Source organism: Podarcis gaigeae (assembly GCF_964106915.1).
Source record: "Podarcis gaigeae genome assembly, chromosome: 16".
NCBI lineage: Eukaryota > Metazoa > Chordata > Lepidosauria > Squamata > Lacertidae > Podarcis > Podarcis gaigeae.
In genome coordinates, this window is record NC_139693.1 from 37,612,006 (window position 1) to 37,631,648 (window position 19,643).

Below are 19,643 nucleotides of genomic sequence, written 5' to 3' on the forward strand. Positions count from 1 at the left end.
TCCAATGAGGCTCTTGTTATGTGCCATGTCTGTAGAGCAGGGATGGGGAACCTGGTACCCTTCAGATATTGCTGGATCCCAAACTCCCATCAGCCCAAGCCAGTATGGCAAATGGTATGGGGTGATGAGCACTGTAGCCTGCCCTACAACAGATGGAGGACTGCAGATTCCGCCACCTCCTCTGTAGTGTAACTTTTTCTCAAAGCCCTTCAAACTTAGTGGCTATCTTCACATCATTTATTAAAATATTGTTAACCCAGCCTCTGTCCAAAGGTTTCAGGACCAGGTGTACCAATAAGTAAACAAAGCCAGCTACAAGTCAGGATCAGATAATAAGGAAATAAATAATCTTAAAACACAAGCAGTCCTTGTACGACATTATGTTAGATGAATCAACACAATGGTAAGTATGTCCTGGCAAATAAAGATGGTACAGTGGAACCTCGACTTACGGTACATACGCCTCGTCTTGTGGATGTTCCAAGTTGCGTTTGCAGCAAACCCGGAAGTAGACACCGGGTTTGCCGCAGTTCGCGCAAGCAGCTTCTGCCATCTGCACGTGCGCAGAAGCGGCTGCTGCCGCCTGCACATGTGCAGAAACTACTGCCAAATGTGCATGCACACAAGACGCCTCTTCTAGCTTCCTGTTTCGACCAGAGGACGGACCTCCGGAATGGATTATGTGCGTAAGTAGAGGTTCCACTGTATTAGGAGAGAGGAAGATGAATTTGTCTATTTACAGATCCCACAGTGCTTGGGGAATTACATTTTTTTCATACTTCAGTACAAAGTGACCCAATCTGTACTTCTTGGACTAACACAAGGATGGGACTTTAGTTATCCACAGGCTTTTGTGCTTGCCAAAGTGTTATTGGCTCAAAAAAAAATCAAAAATCAAATGTACGTTTCAAGTAAAAAAATGCATTTCAAAATATAAACACAATCCTGCCTCTTCTAGGGGGCAGGGTTCTTCTCTTCCCCAGAAGAGACATGATTAATTTCAGAAGGGCCAGCAGCACACACCCAACTCACTGGCCTCCAATACTATGCTTCCTATTTGAACCAAGCTGCACAGATATCTTCAAAGCTTGATGGGCTTCATTGCATATTTTATTTCAATGCAGTCCCCCCACCCGGTCCCTTATCTAGGACAGGAGTAACAAACTGTGGTCCCTCAGATATTGTTCATCACTGACCATTGGCCAAGCTGATTGGGGGCTATTGGGAGTTGGAGTCCAACAACAGTTGGGAGAACCACAGACTCCTGTCCCTGTCTTGGTGCATCATTTAAGGTTTGAGAGGTTAGCTGAGGTGCTCACCTGCTCACCACACCTGCACAATCCCATCACACCTATCCTGTACTGTCCTACCTCTTGCATATACTCCACAGCTGTACCCTGCAAGGATAAAAACTTTTAAAAAGCAAGTTCCTAGTCCTTATGGGGGGCAGTGAAAATACGCTTGTTTAGGATGAAAGCCATTAAACATATTTTCCTTTCTCTATATTAAGGGCAATGGATAGGACATCTTTCAGGCTGGTAGCAACTCATTCTCCAGCTGCTGTCAGTTCAGTGGCCTGAATAGCACCATCTTATGTACAAGACAGAAGTAGCAGCTTTGCAGGAATAAAAAAACACTGAGGGAACAAGACCAAAATGGGGAGAAATCCAAAGCAGCTTGGTGAGGACTGAACAAACCCAGTGGCCCCCAGAACGTTAGGGTGGAAAGCAATGGGGAGTCTTGTCTGAAGCTGGGTGCTCTGGAAGAATGCGTAGCTGGCTGGCTGGCATCCTCAAACTCCACACCATATTTGGTTGCAGGCAACAATAAGAGAACGTATTGGATCTGGTGAAAAGGTCCACCCGTTTTCCTCACAGCCAGATGCTTCCAGGAAGTTCGCAAGCGGAGCATGAGGGCAATGGTCTCTCTCCTGTGCTTGGCTGGCCCGAAATATTCTGAATGACACAACGGACAAGATAGCACCTCCTGCAACCCCAATCTCTGCACTTCAGCAGTTGCTGGCGGTCAACGTCCTCCAGGGCAGCAAGCAGGCTGAGAGGGCAGAGGTTAAGCCACAGGGCACACATGGCTCTACTTTCCAGTATCCCAGCTTGCACCACGGTAGCTGGCTGCCTCACAATAATTTATTACTTATATGCCACCCATCTAACTGGGTTGCCCTAGTTACTCTGAGCGGCTCCTAACAAAAAATAGTAAAAACACAACACAGCCTTGCTTCTGCCTCTCCCATTTCCCATGACTAATGTAATGCAAGTATCTCAGAAGCCCATGCAACCTTTGCGTCATTTCCAGAAGCTCTGCCATATGTGAATCTTCTCTTTGAGAAAGATGCATGTTCACACATCACACCTTCGTGGATATCTAGGTATTTTCAAATACGGGTTTTCTCTTTCTATGTGCTTCCAGACGGTCCTCAATAACAATTCCTGGAGCCTAATAAACCAAACACACAGCTCTTCTGTAAGAAAAGTCAGTATATTTATGGTTTGCTTTATAAAAGTTACTATAATACAATGGTACATAGTATTCAATTCACAAAAAAATTATGAACAAATATTTACAGCATGACATGCCCACAACAAAAAAAAAAAACCACGTTCTTCTAAACAAGGTATACTGAAGACGGAGCACAGAACAGTCCCAAACTTATACAGCTGTTCAAAACAAAAGGGAACAAAAGGTTTAAAAAAATCCCAAATCTCAAAAGCAGAGATTTAATTTTGTCTTTTTTTGTTTTGTTTTAAGGAACATAAAAAATAGATGCCATTTATTGCAAACCATTTTCCTTGCTCCTTTTAAAGGAGCTCTTTATTTTTCACACTGCGAATTAAAAACTGGTATTTTTACAGAATTCAGGTACAAGGACTAAGGTTTTCCCCTCCACAGTGTTTCATTTTAAGAACTAACTCCCAAATTCATAGTATCCTTTGTTCCCCACCACTGCCTTGTCCCAGAAGCTCCAGTGAGGTGAGAGCTTCATGAGAACAGAGAAAGCTTCGGATGAGCAGGACTTTGCTGGCTGGCAAAGACCCTGTTCATGTGGAGCAACAGAGAAGCACTGGAGCACCTTGGAGCTCCAGACCGTGGCTAATGCAATTTTCTTTGTAACCGCTACAAATACTACGTTGGTAATTGAGAAGGAACGTTATAAAATAAAATTGCCAGGGGAGGGTCAAAGTTATAGATTTGCTTAAATACATTTTAGGTTGTCATTAATAGACTATACACATTTTCTTGTCTGAAATAAATAGATTTTGCACATTAAGGTATCAGAAAGGCAAATTTTAAAAAGCCTTAACTTGGCAGGGTTTTTCTTTTAAATCTTCAGCTTCTTAATGCTTCTAGTTTGATCTACGTATTTGACAAAAAAAAGAAGATATTTTGTACAGAATTTACATTATACATAGCTTGACACAAGCTGTAAATGGCGCCAGCTCTCCTCCCCCCACCCCAATCTCCCACTCTCTTATTGAGGTCTTGGGCTGACAATCTTTTAAAAAAGAACTCCAAACTACAATAGTCACTTTTAACAAATTATTTACATGCTTCTGAAATACAAAGAAAACAGCCAAAAACATACAAAACAAAAATCAACATGTTTCTACAAGAAACAGTGTTTGAAGAGAAGAGTTTGAACGGCTGCTATGCACAGATGATGTGTCCATTTTAAATGTCAAAATTTCATCTCCCCCACCCTTTAAAAAACTTTTTATACAGAAATGCACTGAAATGATCCCTGAAAATAGGTCACAAACGACAAAACTGAAACAGCTCTCCATCAGAGTTTACAAATTATTTTCCCCCCCATTGTATTAATAAGCTGCTTTGACAATATAAATATCTGTCAGAGTGAGACATCACTGGCTCCTTCCAAGATTTAATCTGAAAGTGGAAACTAGAGTCAGGGAAAATGATTGTATGAAACCAAGCAGGCTGGGATGAAAGCACAGGAAAGTTCGTTTCCATTTGCAAGATAATCCCAGTGTGAAAACTCAATGAAAGTCAAGTTGAATCCCACACCCACCTTGCCCGGCCCTCCACTTGGAGTGGAAGAGTCAAGGCTTGCGGATGGGCCGACGAGACTTTGGCACTGCTCTTGGGAGGCTGGGGTTAGAGTGGAGACTCGTAGGATCAGGATTGTATCTCTAGACTTAGATTGGAGCCGTTATTCCTTCCAGAGATCTGCCTCTCTTGTTTTAAGGAACATAAAAATCCTCCCCTCGTTTGGAGTAGAGACAGAGAAGCTGATCACCTTTGCCCAAAAATTATTTCCCTTCAATGCAGAGCCTTGATTTAAAATTATGACCACGCTACACGCCCGACCCACAATACACGCTTGTGTATATGAAAGAAAACACTTTTAAAAGTGTGTGTGTGTGTGTGTGTGTGTGTGTGTAGTCACAACTTCTGTGCCAGGAAGTTGCTTCAAGTTCCAAGCTAAGGCTATCCAGCAGAACCACGCTGATACGAGTAGCTTTAGTATTGCTCTACTTCCTTAAGAAAACAATTTGTTTAACACACACAAAAATATGCAGGGTTAATAAATACAGAGAGGCCGCATGAGGCATCTTTCCTGCACATGCCCTCACCTACATTTCCAGCTGGTGTTTCTGCAGGAGATGCTGGATTATACTCCTGGGATGAGAGAGAGTATGGGAAAGGGTGGGAGCCTGTAGATAAGGCAGCTTGCTTACTATGTTCTGTGTTACATGAAATGGATGTGGCTTTCTCAAAAGGTTGGAAGCATTAAAAAGCCACACCAAAGACATGCCAAGGAGAACCTGTAAGGAAGCAGGGGGACTGGCTAAAGAACCAAGGTCACTGCCAACCTTCTGCCCTCCAGTTTTGGACCACAATGGGAGTTGTAGTCCAAAATAACAGAACAGACCCAGGTTGGGGAAGGCTGGGATAATCTAACCAACTGAACACATGGTCCTCCATACTCAATGGCCAGAGTTTGTTCAAGCTCCTCAACCCACAAGGCCAGCAGAGACACTTTGCCCAGAAAGACACACCAGGCTTGCTTCTTCCTTTCGGCTGCTGAACCTCAAAGGGCGGAAAGCCGCCGACTTATAGATGTTATATTTTGCAAGCAAAATTCCACTGCCTTACTATGGAAGCCATCAAGACCACACACAAAATGCCAGAGTAATTAGGTGTGGGTGCTGTGCGAAGGGGCAAAAGGCCTGACAGAGAGTATCTGTGCATCTTCTAGTTACTATTTTTTTCTCTGGGAAATTAATTCTTAGTACAGCCAAGTTTAAAGTCCAGTAAATTTAATCCAGGAGCAAAAGACTGAGGAGTACTGAAGATGAGCATATATTTCAATATTTGCCCGACTCAACACTCTTTTAACAGTTTTGAGACTAATTCTTCTTTTTTTTTAAGGCACACCCCACACACTTTTCTTGCTGCAATGTTTGCTTGGGTTTTAATCCAAAAGAAGAACCCCCACTAATCTATCCAGTGCAAACAAGCACTACATAATTATAGGACAGGCATTTGAGAGTGAGGATGTAGTCAGACCAAGAAATCTGCTTGCTACTGAAAATAAGCTTTGACCACAAAAAATGCTGCTTTCTCAGGCCATAAAACAGTTGCTCTCCACAGACACACAAAAACACACACACAAACATCCACACCCCTTGGGGACCCTCCCTGCCTTACTCAACCAAACTGAGCTAAATGAGGACTAGGCTCCACTGGGCTGAGGCAGGCAGGACCTGGTTCTTTCGTCAGAAGTCTCTTCAATACTTGGGAAGGAAGAAACCTAAAAGATTGTCATTTAAGGACAAGAGCATTCTGCCAAAGGGGATGGGATGATGAGGGTGAAAAACCAAGGAGATAAAAGCAGCCGCTGACTTGGGTAGGACAGATCTTGTCCCAGCTCACCCCCCACTTGGCATCTGCACAGCCTCTATGCATTTGGAGGGGGGGGAGATGTTTGCCCTGGTTTCCTGTGCAAGCCTCAAGTGTGTGGAGGACGTATGGAAACAGGGCTTGGTGGAGCACACTCAGAGTGCTGCCAAACCAACAGTTTCTACAGCATAGCAAGTGCTACAATAGAGGGGGAAATTTGGGGGGGGGGATCCAGCTCTGCTTTTAAAAAGAAAAGGGAAGTAGTGGGTTCATTATTGGGTTCCTAAAGCTATAGTCCCCCCCTCCCTCCCCCACAAGGACCAGCAGTGTGCAGAAAGCCCAGGTGGGCACCAAGGTGACAACATCAACCACAACTCTGATCCACAGAAGGGAGGAGGTATGTCCTTTTGTGCATCGCAGACCCAGACAGAATTCCCCGCCTGCTTGAGAAAGCCGCCACTTGACGTCGGTGTCCCAGCACTCACTGCAGGCGATCCCAGCCAGCTTCCATTCAACTCATGGCCTCTTGTGTCTTTAGTCTCTGCTTCACATTTTTTGAATGTCTTTCTCCTGACCCTCCACAAGACAAAACTAATGAGTAAAAGGTAGCAGCATTTTATGGAGAGAGGAACGTGTTTAAAGGATAATAAGTGTACCTTGCTCTACCCATGAGAGCTACACCATAAAGGAGCGAGCAGAGCAGGAGGCAGGGAGAAGAGAGAGTGTTTTGATTTATGGTGCCACTGAGTAAGGGGAACGATCACGAGGGGTGGAGAGAGGTGGGGTTGTGAATCTGAAGATGAAAAGCACCTGCAGCTTGAAGAGTCCTAGTGTGCGTGTCTTCAATTTGCACTTCTCCTGACAGAAGGATAGAAAGTGCCATATAGGTTCCCCTGTCTCTTCCTCATTTTCCTTCTTCCACCTCATCTCTCTTTTTTCTTCCTTTTTTTTTTTTTTGGCAAAAGTGCAACCACCCTCGGCTACCACAGTTTGGACACAGCCACCACGCGGCAAAAACCTTGGGCTTTAATTCAGGGTCCCTCTGCAGTTCTCGGAGCCACACAAACAGGGGATCTTTACATCCTCAATGGGGAATTTGTAGTCGTATGTAATTTCCTCATTCACATTGATGTACTGCTTCGAGTAGATGACAATCTTCTTCTGAGATTCCACTGTGATGACTTTAGCGTAGCAGTTGGGCTAAAACAAAAGAAACAGTTAATTAAAAGCTTTGGCTTAAAGATTTTGATTCGCTTGTTTAGATTTCGGACCCATCCCTGTCTTAGTATGTGTGTGCATGTGTGTGTTCTGTGTTTCTGGGAAGGGAGACTGAAGAAACAAAAGAAAAAATTCTTTCTAGCCAACTTTTAATATACTTGAGAAGCACATATGATAAGCACAGCATTAGGCACAGAGAAAACTTAAATAAGTTGCAAAGATCACTGGTTTAAGGTGCTGGTTTTGACCTCTAAAGCCCTATACGGCCTAGGACCCACGTACCTATGGGTATGCCCCGCGGAGGACCTTAAGGTCCACAAATGACAACACTTTGGAGGTCCCAAGTCGCGAGGTGGTTAGATTGGTCTCAACTAGGGCCAGGGCCTTTTCAGTACTGGCCCAGACTTGGTGGAACGCTCTGTCACAAGAGACTAGGGCCTTGCGGGACTTGACATCTTTCCGCAGGGCCTGCAAGACAGAGCTGTTCTACCTGGCCTTTGGTTTGAACTCAGTCTGACCCTTATGTTTTCCGTCCCCTTATGGTTTTGATCCATGGGCTACTTTTAAAATGAGGCTGCATTTTAAATTGCATTTTAACCTGTATTTTAAATTTTCCCCTCCCCCATTATGTTTTTATTCTAATTTTATTGGTGTTAGCCGCCCTGAGCCCGGCTCTGGCCGGGGTATAAATAAATTTTATTATTATTATTGATAAACAGGTATGAGGAGCAGGGGAGGGAAATCAAAACTGAAGAGCCAACAATCAGTCACCTCCTTGCCTGAGGATTGCGGGAAACAGAGAGGCCACTGGAATGGGAAGGTCCACTCACCCACCAACCCAAATGGACTGTCTACCCCTACAAGTTTGTTGCCCCACTGTGATGACAATTGGAGCCACCAGGGGACACAAAAATGAATTGGGGGGTGGGGGTGGGGAGGTGACAGGGGCTTGGAAAGGGGAGACGCTGCCACAACCCAGGTGACGCCAGGGAGAAGCGCCCAATTTTGAATGGATCTCTCAGGGCCATCCACTTGCCCCTGCCTGCAGTTGAGATAAAGCCAGGACACAGGGTGAGCCTGTGGCAAAGCGGTGGGTGTCTTCCATCCCTCTGCACATGGGGATGAGGCCTTGCCACAACAAGATTGTGGGCTTGGCAGCAGCAACTGCAGTGAGGAAAAAACCAGGACCAGGGTAGCCCTCAGCAGCTGGTAATGGAGAGCAGAGGAAGAGGTGGTCCTGGAAGCTTTGCTTTGATGACCCCCCCCCCCCGCCTGCCCCTGCGAACAACAGCCCTAGTCTGGATAGCAGCAGCTGCTGATGCAGTGAGATCAGTGACAATGGTGGCTCCTACTGCCTGGGCAGCAATGAAGGAAGCCCAGATGCAGCCCAGTTGCCACACCACAACCGGACCAGGCAGGGCTGGCAAGGGGAGCAAGCAGAGAGCAAAAGCACTTCTGTGTGTGTGTGTGTGTATGTGTGTGTGTGTGTGTGTGTACACCTACACACCCTTTCACATTTAATACAGGAATAAAGTCTGATGCCACCAAGTGAGTGGTGGAGCTTATAAGGCAAAGTAACACTTACATTGCAACTGTGGTTAATAAACCTGGCGAAGTTTCCACACTTTGTTGCATCTATAATCGTGTCGTGGTCAACCCTGAACATGTAACTGCTGCCAATGCCTTCGTCCTCATACCGCTTCTCTCGCATGTCAGCAATTACCTGCAGAACAAGCCAAAGGTCACAAGAGCTACCTTCCAAGAGCAGCCACATTCAGAAAGGGAGAGAAGAGGGACCAAACCAAAGAGGGGACACCTGTCAGAATTTTGCTGCTCACCATTTTATAAAGGCCCTCCATGGCTGAAAGTAGAAAGATTTCAAAAGGTAAACACAGAGAGCAGCATTTTCACAGGGATACTGGCATAGGAGACGGCAATACAGCCGACTCACAAGTTGTGTGCATTTGACTAGTGTGGTTGCAGTTGTATTTGCTTGGCAGCTGGCCAGAACTCAACCACACAAATTAAACACAGCAAGGCAGACAGCATAAAAGCTCTTTCCATGCCAATCCCATGCAATACCTTCCCAGAGCCCAGGGAGCAGGACTGAAGCAGCCACCTTAGGCTGCAAAATCTTGTAGGGCGGCACCCCACCCACCCAGCTCAGGGTTGACAGCAGCAGCTTCTGATTAGAACTCGCAGAACTTTTCACAGAGCTTGTGAGATCTCACGTGAGATCTTGTGAGAGTTCTGCATCATCTGGTGAGATTTCAGGTGAGGAGCAGCACCTTCCTGTTTCATATCAGGTGTCAAAATGGGGTGGGCCACCCATGCTGGTAAGAAGGCAGAAAGCTTAAAAGATCTCCATTTTGCATGGGGGGGGGCAAGGCCCACTTGGAAAAGTAAGAATGGCCAAAGGGGGGCAGTTCTGGGGTTGTCATTGCTGCTGTACAGAACAATGCATGTATCAGACCTTCAATCTGTAAATAAAGCATTTTAAACTTTCTGAACGATGTGTGGTCTGTTTATTGCCAGAGGGGCAAAAAGAAACAGAGTGCTCTAAGTGGACTAAATGGGATAGAAGGGGAACAGTATTGCCCACCTGCAGGCTGACATGGGACAACACATTCTGCCCCCTCGCTCTGCTGTATGTGCAAGGGGGCTCAAAGGCCACTCTATGGGTTGGAACTCCGAGGTTTCAAGGAGCCAGCCCAATGCCAAGAGTCGCGTGGCTCCTCTCCTCTTACCTGCCGGATATTCTGCCCCACGTACTCAATCACCATCTCGTCAGCAGCAATGGGTTCCATTGCAAAGAGTCCCCAGTCGTGAATGTGACTCTTGCAGAATTTTAGCTTTTTCTTCCGGAACTGTGCGATGGGGAAGAGAGACAAGAAAAAGGGTGCCTGTAAGCCATTTGTTCGAAAACCGGCACAATGCTGGAGCAGACTGAGCACAGCGGGGCTTACAACCCAGCAGCATGCCATTCAGAAGAACCATTTCTAAATAAGCCAAAACCACGTTTTAGAGGCTGCTTAGCTTGGGCCATGGCAGCCAGTGCCCCTTCCTGCCACACTTCCCATTTTAATGCTACTTTATCAGAGTAACAGAAAACAGAGAAACATGAAGAATATAAAATAATGGCAGTCCGTAAAAACTAATATGGAGTTACTTGAAGAGAACAGGCACTCCTGTTTGATATAACTTGTTCTTCCCAGGCCATCTCCAGGGTGTGAGGAACTGCATTAAAGCCAACATGGTAATTCGGAACAAAACCACAGTCATGAGTTTTCCAAAGTCATTTAGATTATTTAATTGCCATTTTATTCCCTGCTTGTGTAAATAATAAAACTGTTGGTTCAAACATTTTTGTCCTTTCAAGATTTGCAGCCAAGATGATCAAGGGTCTGGAAACCAGGCCTTATGAGAAATGGTTGAAGGAGCTGAGTACATTTAACTTGGAAAAGAGGAAACTGAGAGAAGATAGGATAGCCATCTTCAACTATCTCAAGGGCTATCATATGGAGGGAGCAAGCTTGTTTTCTTCAGCTCTGGAGGGAAGGAGTCAAACCAATGGCTTCAAGTGACAAGAAGATTCTGACTAAGCAGCAGGAAGAACTTTCTGACAGTATGAGCTGTTTGACAGTGAAAAGGACTCGTTTGATAGACTCTCCTTCCTTGGAGGTTTCGAAGCAGAGGTTGGATGGCCATCTGTCATGGATGCTTTAGCTGGAATTCTTGCATTGCAAATGACCATTGGGATCCCTTCCAACTCTGCAATTCCACAGTTCTATTATTTTGGGTGAGTTTTTCATTTAGGGCCCCTGCCATACTTCAGTATACAAATAAGTTGAATTGGAACTCCTTTAAAGGTAAAGGGACCCCTGACCATTAGATCCAGTCGTGACCCACTCTGGGATTGCGGCGCTCATCTCACTTTATTGGCCGAGGGAGCCGGCGTATAGCTTCCGGGTCACGTGGCCAGCATGACTAAGCCACTTCTGGCGAAACCAGAGCAGCGCACGGAAATGCTGTTTACCTTCCCGCCGGAGTGGTACCTATTTATCTACTTGCACTTTGACGTGCTTTCGAATTGATAGGTTGGCAGGAGCAGGGACCGAGCAACGGGAGCTCACCCCGTCGCAGGGATTCAAACCGCCAACCTTCTGATCGGCAAGCCCTAGGCTCTGTGGTTTAACCCACAGCGCCACCCACGTCCCTGGAACTCCTTTAAATCTCTCCAAATTTTGGCAACCATCATTCTACTTGCCACAAATGTATCTCCAATTAAGTTTTATTATGCAATTCCAAGTAATTGTAATGGTGCCAACTGAGGGATTTTAACCATTCATTCTCCAGCTACTTTTCTCAATTCCTGGAATTTCTTGAAATGTCACATCCCAGAATTCCTGCTACCCTTCAGGCCTTCTCTTAAAGGGTCTTGCAGATTCCTTCTCCAAAGCTTGCCCCAAGACCACAGCAACATGATTTTAACCCTTTCCTGCCATTCCTCAATCAAATACTTCATCACTTGGAAGGCAGACAAGTTCACTGACCAGTAGGGCTTATAGTAAATGGAGGCTTCCAAGAGGGAAGCTGCACAACGTACCTTGAGCTGGTTGAATTTGAGCAAGTCACTGTCGCAACTGCCGGGTAAGGAGGACAGAAGCCTGCGTTGCTCGGACCTCCTCTCAGAGCCAGCCCGGGTGGAAACGTGCACCTGGGCAGGGATGCTCATTCCCTGAGGACCAAAACCAGGACAGCATAGCAGTTAGCAAGCAGGTGAGCGGAACTGGTCTCAGGCAGGTTTAGCTTCAAGGCTGGGGTGAGCTCAGTGACACAGCATCTGCATGCTGAGAAATATTTTTGCTCAAGATCCCAGAGAGCTGCTCAAAGATGGCAGACTGGCCCATAGCCAAGGGGGAGTGCAGCCCATGCTTATCCTGCAGAGGGCGCCAGGCTCAATCCCTGCGGCCTGAAGGAAGAGGGAAGGTGGCGAGGAAGACCAGGGCTGGATGCCCATAGCCAGTCAGAGGAGCCAGTAGTAGGAGAGGTGGAACTATGGCTTGACGCAGCATAAGCCAGCCACACACCCACCAACCTGGTGCCCTCCAGATGTTTTGGGCTATAACTCCCATCATCCCAAGCCAACACAGCCGTGTAGTGGTCCAAAACAACTGGCAAAAAGTGGTGTAACGTAAATTCATATACTATTGTTTTTTGCTGACTTGATCATAAGGCAGTTACTTACTAGGCAAAAGGTTCCTGCACTGCAGGCAGTTGGACCATTCTATGATGCTATTCTATATAGAGAACATTCTATTCTTTTAAGTGAGCTAATAAAATATATTAAAGGTAAAGGTAAAGGTACCCCTGCCCGTTCGGGCCAGTCTTGACAGACTCTGGGGTTGTGCGCCCATCTCACTCAAGAGGCCAGGGGCCAGCGCTGTCCGGAGACACTTCCGGGTCACGTGGCCAGCGTGACATCGCTGCTCTGGCGAGCCAGAGCCGCACACGGAAACGCTGTTTACCTTCCCGCTGGTAAGCAGTCCCTATTTATCTACTTGCACCCGGAGGTGCTTTCGAACTGCTAAAATATATTAAAATATATTAAATCCTATTAAAAATTAACCCCCAAACTAAATGCTCCCCGCCCACCCACAAGTTTGTCCTGCCGCCTTTCCTAGCTCTTTTTCTGCTCTACTCTTCTGGCAAGCGAGAACGCACCCCAGCTGACTTGCCTGCCACATTGTCCCATTTATACCCCCTAACATCTCATATCCCTGCCTGCCACCATCTCCAGACGGTTACAATTAATTCAGCAACTCAAGGGTGCAATTCAAATGCCATGTCTTTTCTGCCCCCAAACTGTTAGAGGGTTCAAGTGGACCTCAAGAGGAAGGAGGGAGGGAGGTGCCTGCAGAACTCCCAGCCAGAAGGGGACAGCAAGGAGAAAGAAGAGGGGACCAGTCCTTTACCTGCGTGTCGGCAGGAGGCTCCTCTGCAAATGCACGGCTGTTATTGAGGTATTTCAGTTTGTCCTTCTTGTCGATCTTGTAGTAGCCTTCGCTGCGGGCACAGCCTGTGACGTGCTCCCGCATCCCATCATCCCGTTTTTTCTTCTTTGGAGTAGAAAAGCTGGTTGGTGGACTCCACGTTAAGGAAAAACCCAGGAAAGATATGGGCGGCAAGGCCCTGCAATTATGCCAGCAAAGCTTGCTGGGCCCTTGGCCCTAAGCCAGAGATGGGCAACATTTTCTAGCCCAAGGGCCTCCTTGCCACCTGGGCCACTTTCTGGGGCTGAATACCAGTGGTGGGCAGGGCCAGAGGGGAAAGTAGGTGGAGAAATAGGTGTGGCTTTTACCTTTGCAGAGTCTGCTACATTCTGGCCACAAGAAAGTCGGGAGTTTCTCTCTCTGTGTCTCTCTCTCTCTCTCTCACACACACACACACCCTCCATCTAGGTAAGCATTAAAAACTTTCATGATAAAAATATGTAACAAACAAGCAAGTAAAAAATCAGAAGAGGTAAAATGATTGCCTACCTAGGGGTGTCTTCAATACCTGGTGAAATGCCAGGCCCAATGGGGCCTCTTGTTCTTCAGCAGAGAGGGCATTCCACAACACTGGAGCCACCAGAGGAAGAGCCCACCTTTGTGCTACTGCAAGCCAAGCATCATCCAGCCACGTCAAAGCTAGCCGGATATCATTTGCTGATCTTAATGCTCTTACCTAGCAGTGGAGGGGAAGGTGCTTTTTCAGGCATTAGATAGAGGAATCTCTCCAATATGTATTTGGTAAGGGAGTGGAATTTCCCATTTCTCTGTTAAGCAGATCACTATTTAACAACTGCCAGACACAAAGAATGTAAAAAGTAATCTTCCATTGAACCATTGAGCAGAGGAGAATGCGAACCTGTTAAGTTTGAAAACTCATCAAGCAGAACTGAATTGTGCCTGACAAAGAGTTCTGTGAAATGTTAGGATTACATATCATTTTTACTAAACAAAATGATGCCAATAGATGGTACTAAGCAAACAGTTTTAACTTAGTTTTCTGCCTTTATTTTTTCATTATTATATTTTTTGGGGGGAGGGGATGTTGAATTTGTTGGTGTTTTAATTATATATCGATTTTATAATTTATTTTAAACTTGTAAACAGCTTAGAAGCCATTTTGGCATGTTAGTGGTAAAAAGGTACCCCTGCCCGTACAGGCCAGTCGTGTCCGACTCTAGGGTTGCGTGCTCATCTCGCTCTAGAGGCCGTGAGCTGGCGCCGTCCAAAGACACTTCCGGGTCACGTGGCCAGCCTGACGAAGCTGCAGCTGGCAAGCCAGCACCAGCGCAGCACACGGAAACGCCATTTACCTTCTCGCTATAAAGCGGTACCTATTTATCTACTTGTACTTAGGGGTGCTTTCGAACTGCTAGGTGGGCAGGAGCTGGGACCGAACGACGGGAGCTCACCCCGCCGCAGGGGTTCGAACCGCCGACCATACGATCGGCAACTCCTAAGCACTGAGGTTTTACCCACAGCGCCACCCGCGTCCCAGTTAGTGGTATATAGATATAATTAATAATAATAAATAATAATAATAATAATACCACCAGAATGGCTACAATGTTTAAAAATTAGTAGTGCTTTCAAAATAAAAGATGCTGTACTTGCATATTACTAATCTTCACCTGTATTTTGAATTAGTTATGTTATTCATCACTGTTTCAGTTGCTACCACAACAATGCTTAGCAAAAATTATTTATATGTCATCGTCATCAGCACCATTCCATTTCTAAGACTGTAGACTAGGAAAAGGTCCGAATGTCTGTCCAGTTCCAGTGCTCCCAAGGAGGCCAGCACTTTAAATAGGGGTTTTAAATCTTTGCCACAGCAGGCGTCTCTAAAAACTCTTGCTTTAGTATGAAACAGTCAACTCAATTGGCAGAATTGTTAAGTAGACCAAGAGGTTTTGCTGTGGTGTGAAACAGCACACTCCATGGGACAAGAGAAGACTAACCTCAACAGGATGATATCAACAAATGGGATATATTAGGAAGTTTGGGGGCTTAATGTCAGAACTGCTTTTTGAGCCCCCCAGCCAGTTGCACAGAAGAACCTTGAAATTCTGCAGATGTGTGTAGTAAGAACAAAAACGGGTTTTCATGCGCTTGTAGAAGCTACAAGTCATGTAAAATTTAGCTCAGTATTTCAGGGCCAAAAATACATTTGTATCTGATGACTGCAAATAATCATTACAGCAATGCCCAACTCTTTTTATGTAAAAGGCCCTTTACAAAAATGTAAGAAGAGCCTGCTGGATTAAGCCAGCCAATTGCCCATCTAGTCCAGCATCCTGCCCACACAGTGGGGAACCAAATTTCTGTAGTAAACCTGCAAGCAGGACCTCCTGTGGTTTCCTGCTATTGTCTTTGACTGTAGTTATGGCACTGTCAGTTACGTTCAGGAGTCCAGCCAGACACCTTTAGAAACAGGGCTTTGCCCAGTCAAGGGGGTTCAGGAACTGCTGAGCAGCCTGCTCATGAGTTACTGTTTCTGCTCCTCTTATACAGCTCCTAGAGAGGAACAACTGGGTCCTTTTTTGGCCAGGATGGTGGTCCAGTCATTGCTGAAGAGACATATTTGCTGAATGACATTAATAAATAGGAAATATTAAAAAGTAGTCAAGTTTGCTATTTTAGCAACTAAACTTAGAAAGGATTTTGTGGACAACAGTGCATTAGACTAAGTTCTGTTTCTTATTCCCCTTTTTAAACAGTTTCTGGAACTGACCTGTTATTACCATATGTAGTGTATATATTTTCATATTTTTTCTGCAATATTGTTAAGGCTTACAACAAAATTACCAAACAAGTACAGCAATGCCCAATAAAACCAGCTCCTCAAAAACAATACATTCCCAAGGAAGCCCAATCTGGTAATCCAGCAAAAAAAGAAAAAGGGAAAAAAGGATATGAGGATGGTATACCCAAAGGGTATCATTGAGCCAGTCCATGCCATTGTCTTGCTGCAACAAGTGATCGTATGTAACACACAGGAAATGGATATCCTCTTCGTCAATGCCCCCATTCCAAATGTCATATAAAATGGTCATCTCTTCAAACTCAGAGCGGGGCCTGAAGTGATACTGATGAGGGGAATACTCAGGGGAAGGAATTGTTGGAACATCCTCCGGCCTCTTTTTCTGTCGCCTCCACTGTCTTTTGGATTTCAGGTAGGCCTCTTCTTCTTTCAAGTCCTCGTTCCACTGGTTCTCCAGCTCCTTAAAGGGAAGCTTCTCAGCTAGAACATCTGGGGTGAGCTTGTCATGGAAGCCTTCATTCCGGAAATCCAGGGTCACTGCTTCCGGATCTTTCAGGGCATAGAAAGCCTCTGGGTGGCTACTCAACAAATCTTTGCTCACAGCACTTTCAGTCAAGACAACTGGGATGGGAAGAAGAGGAGGCTCAATGGGCTTGCCAGAATAGGCATCCAACATAGGGCCCAATGGAGAGGATCGTTTCGGCCGCCCTGGTTTCCTTTTGATGGGCAAGACAGAGGAGGGAGGCTGAGGCAGGAGAGGAGGGGAAGCCACAGAGACTTCTGGGTAGGGCAAAAGGGGCCGTGCCTCTGTGGTGTACTCCTCTAGAGGCATCTTTGAGTCCACAGCAAAGCTAGGGAGAGCAGCAAGAGGTACTGGCTGGCTAGGGGGCAAGTCGAGACGTGCAAGGAAAGCTGGGACAGGTGGACTGGCAAAGGGAATGGGGGAGGGAACACTGTTCATGCCAGCCAGTAAGGAAGCACCAAGAGGTTCTTTAAAGACTTTCTCATCAGGTTCGTCTTCAGAGGGCTTCCTGCCTGACGAAAGGCAAGGAAGGGTAGCACCAGGCTCTGGGAAAGTCGGGGTGAAAGTGAAATCCCTCCCAGGCGTCCGAGGAATGCCGCCACTGTTGATCCCGGGGGACTGGGATGGGTAGGAAAAGGGGCTTCCTGGGACCTGAGGGGAACTTAAGGTCAAGCTGCTTCCTGTGAGAGGAGCGTCATTGCCAGGGGTGGCTGGGACAGTGTCCGTGCTCTGGGACTTGGAGAAAGTGTGAGAGCACTTGGCTGCAATGTCCCGTCCAGGAGTCCGAGGGAGCTCTTCTTCCAGGGCTGGTTTGGTCATGCTTATCTGATCCGGGAACTGCTCTGGAAGGAGGAATGGCTCCTCTTTACCAGATTTGACTGAGGGGAGGGGAAGCGAAGAGGGTGGCACCACACTGAGCGGAAGCCCAGGAGACTCCAAGTGAGCCTGCCGCTCTCCTCCGGGAGTCCAAGGGAGACGGTCCTCTTCCTCGGCTGAGCGGGACTGTCGGCTTTTTGCTGAGGCTTCAGAAATGTTGTTGTCCGGCTTGGTGAAAAAGGAGGTACTGCTGGCCAAAATGTCTCCAAAAAGCCCCACCGGCGTTGGTGGACAGAGGTTTTCTTCATCCTGACTCTCTGGCTGTGGGCTGACCAGCGCCTCAGGCTCCAGCTCGACATCGGGTTCAGACTCTTCCTCTAGAAAGAAATACACAGAGGAGCAAATGACACACCTTAAGGAAATACACCGTGGTTACAAAACTGCCTGAAGACTGGAAGGGACGCAAAGGGCATTTACCCCAAACATCTGGGGCTGGGAATGGAAACAGGATCTATACAGGTGGCAGACTGAAGGATGTTCACGGAGCACTGAGGTAAGAACCCACTTGCAACCTCCTGCAAAGCTCCACTAAGTCTTCAAGGATGCAGCTAACACATTTTCAAATTCCTGTCTAAAATCACAATGGCTAGAACTGTGCCATTAAAAAAGCAAATTTCACGCCAGATACCCACTGGTATCTACTTGGGCAGTCAGCACAAAGTGCACACAATCCTAATTTTCAGCAGTTTTTCTACATCATCTTTGCCACCACATAGTGACAAACCCAGTGGACAGAGAAGCCAGGCTGAACGAGGAAGTGAGATGGGGAGGAGTTAGCAGCCAGCAGCAGTTCTGTTTAGCTGATCGGAGGACTTGTGAACAGGGGTGTTTGAGAGGGCGCTTTGAGGATGAAACCTGGAGTGCTTTCTCATAGAGCACGTAGAACCATGTGGTAGGGTAGGAGAGCTGAATATAATGCCAATATATTTCACATCTGACAACCAATGCACCCCTTGGGTTTCAGATGAGTCTTAAAAGCCCAGGACACAAATTTTTACGGCTCTCTAGCAGCTATGGTTGCTTGACGCTTAGTTTGGTCAGATTAGAGTAATACACTTCCAGAGTTAATGCTAAATACATTACTTCTGGTAAATGAGCCACCATATGATCGGACTTGTGTGTCCTTTCCCCTCTCCTACCCATGTGCTTATTACCTTCCTCTTTCACAACAAATTGTGAGTTACCATGACATTTGAACTAGCAAACCATTGTTTATGTGCAAACCACATAACTGGAAACCATGGTTCTACAGAAGAAACCAGGCTGAAACTCATTTTCATAAATGCCCCCTCATTTTTTAAGTCTATACATATATTGTAGTGCGTGTGTGCATGTGTGTGTGTGTGTGTGTGTGTGTGTGTGCATATGTGTATTGCTTTTATGTATAATTTTACAATTTTTAATTGACACCATTACTCCCCTTGTAAACTATCGTTGTTTTTTCTGGTCTATGACCGTAATAAATTCATTCATTCATTCATTCATTTTCATAAATGCCAAGCCACATTGCTACATCTGAACCGAGTTCATGTTTAAAAAAGAAGCTGGAACAACTATTATGACTTAATTGCCATGTCACTGGAACACCACAACGCTATCAATTACTTTGTTTGGTCTTAGAACTAGAGCTGGGTGATATATTGATAAATTGTCTGAAACTGGTATGGTGTTCAGATCACAATACTGCATCCAAACAATTTGAGCTGGCAATACATTGCACCAGCTCAAATTGCCTGCAGACAGCAAAGGTGCAGGCAGACAGGCAGAGCACCTTATTGGACTCCGTCTGCCTGCCTGCACGTGCCTTTGAGGAAGCCCCTGCACTGCCCCTCCAGCTCACATGAATCAGAACAGCATCAGGACTCACTCAGCTGAGGGGCGGGAGGCTTCCTGCTTTCCCCAGCTCATGCAAACCAGAGCAGTATCAGGGTTTGGTAGGGCTGGGCAATGTATCTCAGCTGCTTCTACTTCCCGTAAGGTGGGTAGGAAGAAGTAGCTAAGATACATTCCAGAGTCAGACATCATGAGATATCAGCATATCACAGTATTTAGTTGCTGATATATCACAATGCTGAAAACCAGATATTGCCCAGCCTTGCTTAAAACTAAACATGGAGATTGAAAAGCAGCCACTCATATTCAGATCAGGAACTTGAACAAGAAATCCTAAGAGCAAGGCTAAGAGAGGCCTTTAAACCAAGATGCTGTTGAACTAGACAGAATTTGAAACCAGCACAAGACACATTAAGGCTGCTTCTGATGTGATCCTGTTCAGCCTTAAATCCCACAAGCCACTCCTACATCAGCACATGTGCCCAAACTTTATTTC

At 46.1% G+C, this 19,643-nt stretch overlaps 1 protein-coding gene across 8 annotated transcripts in view; it reads right to left on the bottom strand.

Moving 5' to 3' along the window:
* Positions 1-2,477: 2,477 nt before the first annotated feature.
* Positions 2,478-19,643, bottom strand: part of SETD1B (SET domain containing 1B, histone lysine methyltransferase) — a 70,162-nt gene continuing 52,996 nt past the window's right edge. For all 8 annotated transcript variants that reach the window (XM_083716817.1, XM_083716818.1, XM_083716812.1 and 5 more), the window contains 6 exons: positions 16,069-17,631; positions 13,074-13,240; positions 11,705-11,836; positions 9,846-9,965; positions 8,684-8,821; positions 2,478-7,080 (listed from right to left, as the gene is read on the bottom strand). In XM_083716817.1, coding sequence (XP_083572943.1) covers positions 6,907-7,080; positions 8,684-8,821; positions 9,846-9,965; positions 11,705-11,836; positions 13,074-13,240; positions 16,069-17,631 — 2,294 coding nt within the window. In that variant the 3' untranslated portion in view covers positions 2,478-6,906. The remainder of the gene's footprint in view (positions 7,081-8,683; positions 8,822-9,845; positions 9,966-11,704; positions 11,837-13,073; positions 13,241-16,068; positions 17,632-19,643) is intronic.